Raw genomic sequence first — 7,625 nt, forward strand, 5'->3', positions numbered from 1 at the left:
TGGGTTCGCCCTCCCAGCTTTGGATCCTGTCACCGCTATGCCTGGGATTAAGAGGAAGGAGGGGCAGAGGCAGATTTAGCTGTCCACTGGAGTCCTTATAGCTTTCCTCAGCTCCGGACACATACCACCTCCTCGTTTGGGCATCACTATTCAAAATAGCAAGAATGTAGTTCCTCCAAAATTGGCCCCAGATAAGCAAAAATCCCCCTCCCCTCCAAACAAAGTAATAATAATAATAAAAAAAGGCAAATAAACATGGCCCAAACCCAGTATCCTAATATGTTAATGGTTAACGTGCTCTCCCAGCAGATTCAGCAGAATCATGAGATTCGTGACACAGTGACTCCAGCTAATTACTCCAAGTTTCTGGTCAAAAAGTATAAAAATTGGCTCCCACTCCTCCAACATTGAGTTCTTTTTTTTTAAGTCTGTAATGTAGAATAGGAATAAATAAAGTGTGACTGAATGCCTTTCTCTAGCTGGGGTATCATCCCTGATGTTATCAATTTTAATAGCTACTTAAATATGTCAAGATCTATTTAAGTTCAGACAAGCACAACTAACGTTCAAGTCAGTTCTTTAGAACGAGGATGACTAGATTTGGGTGATACTTAGTAAATTTGTGCTTATGTTTTTTTTCTGAGCAAATGAACTGAAATAATTATAAAATTGAAACATTTTATAAGGTGACACTACTGCATTTAATTGTATGAAATTTACAGTGTAGAAAATGTAATCATTTTATTCAGTAGTCCATGGTGTAATTAAGACTATTCTTTTGAGGTATCTTATATTTATGATTTTCCTCTTCCACCTGGATGAGACGTCTCAAATTCAAAATTATACATCAATTAGGTATATTCTCAGGCTTCTTTTTAAGGCGCCTGTTTTCGAGCATTGTGTGTATCCTTGATTTTATTACTCACAGGGATGCCCTTGCAATCAGAATGTAGCAACAGAAGCAGAGACACAGGTAGTGCTCTGGACTTTTTACATTTTATTCGGGAAAGGGACCACACAGGATGAGCCACAATTTAATAATAAAGTAATGTTGCAGCGCATAGTGTGTGATGTGCAGTAAAGATCCTTTTAAATTCCCATCAGAGCACACACCATGAACTGTGCTAATGGATGTAACACATTTTACAAAATCTGCATGTGTGAGGCTTTTCCATTCTGTTTTAAGTGGGGCAATGTATATAAATAATAGATATTAGCAATTAAGCATCCATTCCTATGCACTCATTTATACATTTGAAAATAAATTAACCACAAACTACATGAAAGTGGATGCAATCTTCTCTTTTCCCTTCTGTTTCCCCTGCTGTTCCTGAAAGATATTTCTGTATTTATCTCAGTACGAACAATGACCCCAGCTCTCAATTTCTGCATCCTTAAATTAATTACTATAAAAATTCTCTGACTTAACTCTTGATATCCTTGATGTTTGCTGTTTAAGATAATGAGAGCGTCTTATCCACACTCGTGGGCCTTCGTTTGGATGTTTTGCTCTCTCTTTTATCCAGGTACCCAAAACTCTCACCTCAATGGGGGGATTTTTTCACCATTTGGGAAGGGAGCGGTGGGCTTTTACCTGTGTTGTCAGCCTAAAATCATGATTTCCTGGGCTGTCCCGGCCTCCCAGCCAGGGCTTAAGAAAAACAGTCTAAGTCAACTGTCCTTGTGAATCTCCTTTGCTCTTTTGAAAAAAACAGTAAGTGGTGCATTTCCTGCATGAGGCTCCTGAGTATCAGTTGCCATTTTAATGGAGTGGTCCTTTGGCCCTTCCCTGAGAATACAAGGGTTCAGGTATCATGTTAGCTGCACCAGCCCTTCTCCTTCTCCCAGAATCCCTGCTAGGACGAATCAGAGTTGTTCTAGAGGGTACTGTGTTGTACCAGATGGATTTGTACAATGGCAGCGCCTAATTCGTGGGTCATGACAACCAAGATCTCTTACATGCATCCCTGAGACAATCCGATGAAATGCTCTAGTGTCACCGTGCTTTCTAGTGTCTCAAAGAACTCTCCTGTATTGCCTGTTTTCTCGATTGGCATCAAACTCCAGCAAAGCCAGAAACATGGGCGTCATCTTGAATTTGAGCTTGTAACCTGGCAGTCCACTGGCCAAAGTTGGCCCCAAGCTGTGTATTGTTGGGAGTGTCTGGGGCTTCATAGAAGAAATAGAAGTATTGTCAACACCTAAAAAATTTGGCAGTTTCACATAACACTCTGGAGCTGGCAACTCTGAGCTTTTATTTCCTTCTGGCAACAATTAGCTGGAGCTGAGTAGCAGCAGGACGCTTCACTGTGCCCCAGTCCTCACCAATCCCTGTTGCTCACTGCCATTCTAACTCATTATTCACATCATCCCCTGGCACCTGCAAGCAATTGTGTCTGTAGCTTCTGGTCTAAAGCAGCCATGACATGTTTGCACAAGATCATAAGGAATGCATGTTATAAATTTCTCCCCTTGCTTTCTAAAACCATAACCATAATGAAAGCAAAAATCAAACATCTATGATGTGCCAGGTCCTGTATTGGATCCTTTGTACATGTTATTTCATTTGGTCTTCAAAACACCCTAGCTCCATTATATAACTGAAAGACTGAGATTCAGAGATGGTAAAAACTTATCCAGGTTTATACGGTTAATAAATTTCAGAGCCAGGAATTAAACTGATGTGATTCCAGAGCTCCTGTTACACAAAAGTCCATTTATTTATTTTTTCCTTATTTTCAAAAAGTAAATATTAATTTAAATATAGACTAGAAACTATACCCTCTTATATTTTCCTTTGAGACACTGCAAGCTTTCTTTAAATGCAAATGCAGATATGGAACACTACAAAATTCTTGAATGGTTTGGGTGTCCTGTAAAGGACACTGCAAAGGCAACCTGAGTAAAATTACATACGTCTTGGTGTGGAGTGCCTGACTTTGAACTTGACTGTGATGACCATTTAGCACCAAATAAACTTGAAATTGGCTTCGCAGAAGGAATGTTCCTTTTATAGTCATATACAGGGGTGGTTGGGTGTAGGTTGGCACTGATCAGAATGCCCAGGAGGTGATATCACCTAGAGGAACCAACCCTGGTTGCTGATGTAAGCATCTTGATATTTTTTACAATCCACATTTATACATTTCCAGCATTTTAATACCATTCTACTCTGCCTTCTTCTCTCAGCCTAGCATCACGGGCTGAAATAGTCTCAGAGTTGAGAAAAGTTTGCCGTTTTTCTTTATCCCCTTCATAGCTCCGTAGCAAGAATGATTATACCTCATTCCAGCTATTTAAAACACTTTGCCTCTGATTTCCAGCTTTGAGAGCAAACAATCTGCCAAGCACCTCATAATTGCAGAGTGACCTTGACATGTGTCATTCACCAGGGTTTTCAAATCAAAGTCTTACTGTTTAATATTCATAAAGGCTCTTTTTTTCTAACAGCATATGTGATGATTTTACAGGGGCTGGGGGTTGGGGAGCTTTATTTAGAGATGGGTTGATTCTGAGAAACGTACCATCAGTGTCTCTCTGATGAACTGAAGTATCAGTTTGGAGGTAGGAAAATTTCGTTTGGCATTCTTCAAGGGAGGACAGTGATGTGCTGGATTCTGACAGTTTTTTCTCACTGGGGGTTTCCTTGGCTGGTCCATCTGTGATATTGAATTCGGATACTGAATTTATAATGATAGCATTAATGGGTTTCTCGTCTGCATGCTTTTCATTTGTGAGTTGCGTATCTAGATGAAAAAAGAAAACACACATACACAAACCCACTATAGTTGACATGACCTAGTGATCTCAGAATGGACACTTGCAGAAAGTTTCACACTCAAGACTTTTGTGAGAATAAGGTCTTATTTAAGATAATGAAGCATCATTGAACGGAATCATTTTGAATAAAAATATAAGTAAGAATTAAAAAGTGCAATAATTGTAAAATTTTACACACAGTACAAGTTTCCCTATCACAGTAATTTGTAACACTTATTTCTACTGTGTTTTTTTTTTTTTTTAAGTGATGAGTGGAGAGAAACAAATAATTCATTCACTTGCGTCAATGAGATCTCATAGTTTGTTGTCAGCTTATGGTCTGGATCCCAGAAGCAGTAAAAGGGTCTTAAATGCTGGACAGTGCTGCTCAATAATGTATGTGATCTCAATCAAGTTGTTTTTATTTCTTTGGTTCTACAAACCTCAGTTTCCTCCTCTGCATAAGAGGAGTGGTTATAAATGAACCTCTATCAACTCACAGAGACTTTGTTGCCACTCCTGCCCCTGCCTTAGCATTTGTGAGGATCCTATTCAGGTGAGTGTTGATATGGCTTTTGAGGGTGTGCTTTTTGGAATATGTTTTATTTCCATATAACCACCTGGAAGGGAACCTCCAGCAAAATCCTTGACCCTTGAGATTCTGGTTTGGAGAGGCATAGAAAAGACCAAGAAGGCCGAGGTGCCTCATGTATTTTAGAGCTCCCATATTCATTCATTCATTCATTCATTCATTCTCACATAATCATATATGGGTCTGTTATGTAAGAAGCACTGGGCTGGGCACGGGGGACACAGTAGCATCTAAGACCAGCATGGACCTCAGTTTCCACAAGCATCAAAGGAGTTAGCAAAGAAATAACTAAGTCACAATACTGAGGAGTGTATGACAGAGCAACATACCATGAAATCATGTTAGAGTCTGGGACATAACCAGTCTGGGTCATAACTTACCTATACCCATTACACAGAATCCTAAGGTCGAGAAAAAAGTTAATAGAAGGTATTCTCAAACATGCAGACCAGCTGGTTCCTAGGGACACCTTAAGCCCTTCACAAACAGCAGTCCGGGTCATTTGGCAGCCCTACTGGGAGATGGTGAAGATGCATTCTGGAGACTTGCATTCTTGTGGCTAACCCAAGGCCTGGTTGATCCAATAATGCTCATTGAGTGTCTAGAATAAATTCTACAGCTCGCAACCTGCTTTTTACCATGCTTACAACAGCCGAGTGGCCAACATCCATTTTCATCACCTTTTCCAAAGTTGCTTCTTTGTTTCAGGCAGATGGAGATCTCTACTGGGTCTTATCTCCTGGGTCAGTGGTTCCCAGACTTGTCTAAAGAGTAAAATAACCTGGGAAATCTTTTAAAACTTTGGGATTTTTTCAAGCTCAGGCAACCCCTCCCACCCCTCAGCAGATTAGCTCCCAGGCCCTGGGGGATTTGTGAAGCTCCCTACATGAGGCTCCAAAGGCTCCTGACTGGCATGGGAACTGTCAGTCCGGAACATGCCATTGTCTTGTTTCTTTCTCAGCCTCCAAACAGCCTTGGCTTTCAACAAGGTTTGCTTTTTATTCCCTACCCCTTATGTTGCTGGCTTTAAATCTCTTGGTTGTGGTTTGATTCACTCTAAACTGGACTGGTGGAAATTAGGGTTCATGAAAACATCGATCATTAATAGCAATTAATGTAATAGTGAATAGATGGAATTAGCTCATCCGATTGGGAAACCCTAGGCTTCCTCTAATCCCAGAGAGATTCACCAAATTAGTGTTGTAATGATGATGATATAAAAATAATAGTTTATTTTTCTGGAGTATCAAAGTGTCCGACAGCCAGCTAATATTACAACAGATAGCCATTCAAATTATGCCTTAGAACACTTGGAGCAGTATTGATATTTGGAGACAGATAATTCTTTGTCATGGGGAGATCATAGGATGTTTACAGCATCCCTGTCCTCTACCTACCAGATGCCAGTAGCACCCATTGTCCTAGGTTGTGGCACACAAAACTGTCTGCAGATATTGCCTAATTTCCCCTCCGGGGCAAAGTCACCTAGGGTGGAAATCCAAGCCACTGCTTTATACACACACCCACATACACCATAGCATGTCGCATGCCTTTTACATCAGGTTCCATATTAGCACTTACATACCGTATTTACCTGAAGCATCACAAAGACTCCAGGAGGTAGATATTGTCAGCCTCCCTGAACAGAGGAGAGTAACTAGTATCCCCCATTAACAGATGAGGGAGTGCAACCAAAACTTAGATAGTTTATTTAGATAAGTTGTCCCAGTGGTCCTCATTAGCAAATGATAGAACTAGGATTTGAATCCAGGCCTGGTGTATTCCCAAAGCTCAGCTCTCATCCTTGTCTCTGTAATAGACAACATCATCTCTGATTCTTAGCTTTTATCTCTGCTTCCTAGCTACTGAGACTGCACATCAGCAAACCCCTCTGAACCCTGAATCCCAAGCATGATGTGTCACCTACCCAAAATCTAGTCTAGCAGATTACTTAGCTTTCCAGATGCCTCTCTCCCTGAGCAGTCTCTGCAAAGCAGGACTACCTTCTTGCACACTCAGGGAATCCTGCATCTTCAGTTACAGCTGCTTTATACTGTACATTAAAGAGCAGCTCAGAAAGAGCTGGTAGATAACGAAACCTTGATGAGTATAGAGATTGCGGCAGCTATTTACTTACGGAATTAATTAACAATCAGTTCAAATTATCACACGTAGTCAGGCTGCATGTAATTTAAATTGCTTTTGCACAAAGTAATTCAGTAACAAAAAAAAATGTTGGATAGAGGTTACTGGAATGTAAGAACATGCGGAGAATACTGTATACAGCCAAGTGGTATATGATTCTCTTTTTAATTTTGCGACAATTTTAAGTATAGCATTTTGAATCTAAGTGGTGTGCTACATTAAGCAACCATTTGGAGTCACTGGGATTGTACTGAGAGAATTTTGTGGAGAAGTTAAACTGCCATTCATAAAGTTATTTTAATTCTCTATCTCTGTTTATATTTTTATTTTTTTTCTTCATTCCCCAGTGGGAACTATCTGTTGCTCATTAGAAAAATCATCTGACATACACACATTTCAGACCCCAGTCTGTTCAACCCAGAATTCTGACATCTGAAGTGAGTCACAATTTTTGGGTGAATGTTACTGACATCTTCCATCTTTTATAGATGGAAAGCTATCAATAAATTTCCCCAGATTCCTCTTTTGCGGTGTTATTTGACATTGTATCCCAAGTATTATAAAGTAGCATAGGCTAAAAGGAGAAACATATAAAAAGTGGTATCACATCTCCTGCAGAGAAAACGATTTTGGAATTAAATAAGGAACTCGTGAAACTATATTTGGGATGTTATACATAGTTCTTGACATTAACTTAGAGAAAATAATTTTTTAACAGAAAAAAAACACCAAAATTAGGACAAAAATTAGAAGCTCAACTCTATTTCTTAGGGAAAAAAATTAAAGTGTATCTTAAGTCAGTGAAATAGAAAATTCATGTTTGGGCTAGAAGTAATTACAGAACCAATGGGCATAAACTTAAGTAACAGAAAAGACAGTTAATTTTTTATTGCCATTGAGCAAATGTTATTAATTTAATTCAATTAACATTTATTGAGTGCCCACATGCAATAGATGAATCAATATGACAGGAGCTATTAATTTATTTACTTTAAGTTATTAAGGAAACATTTTAATGATTTTCATTTCTGCTCACTAAATGTGACTTTGTAATTTTTGCATCCATGCATTCTCTATTTGAGTGCATATATTTATATATATGCTTTCCAATTGTCAATAAGTAGCATCT

The 7,625-nt window shown here is 39.1% G+C and overlaps 1 protein-coding gene across 1 annotated transcript in view; it reads right to left on the bottom strand.

Annotated features, from left to right (window-relative positions):
• MDFIC2 (MyoD family inhibitor domain containing 2) overlaps positions 1-5,920 on the bottom strand; it is a 10,372-nt gene extending 4,452 nt beyond the window's left edge. The window contains exons 1-3 of the mRNA XM_081805832.1: positions 5,875-5,920; positions 4,732-4,752; positions 3,525-3,746 (exon numbers count right to left, since the gene is read on the bottom strand). Coding sequence (XP_081661958.1) covers positions 3,525-3,746; positions 4,732-4,752; positions 5,875-5,920 — 289 coding nt within the window. The remainder of the gene's footprint in view (positions 1-3,524; positions 3,747-4,731; positions 4,753-5,874) is intronic.
• Positions 5,921-7,625: the final 1,705 nt, after the last annotated feature.

Source organism: Leptonychotes weddellii, chromosome 1, assembly GCF_054177405.1.
Source record: "Leptonychotes weddellii isolate Sample4059 chromosome 1, ASM5417740v2, whole genome shotgun sequence".
NCBI classification, from domain to species: domain Eukaryota; kingdom Metazoa; phylum Chordata; class Mammalia; order Carnivora; family Phocidae; genus Leptonychotes; species Leptonychotes weddellii.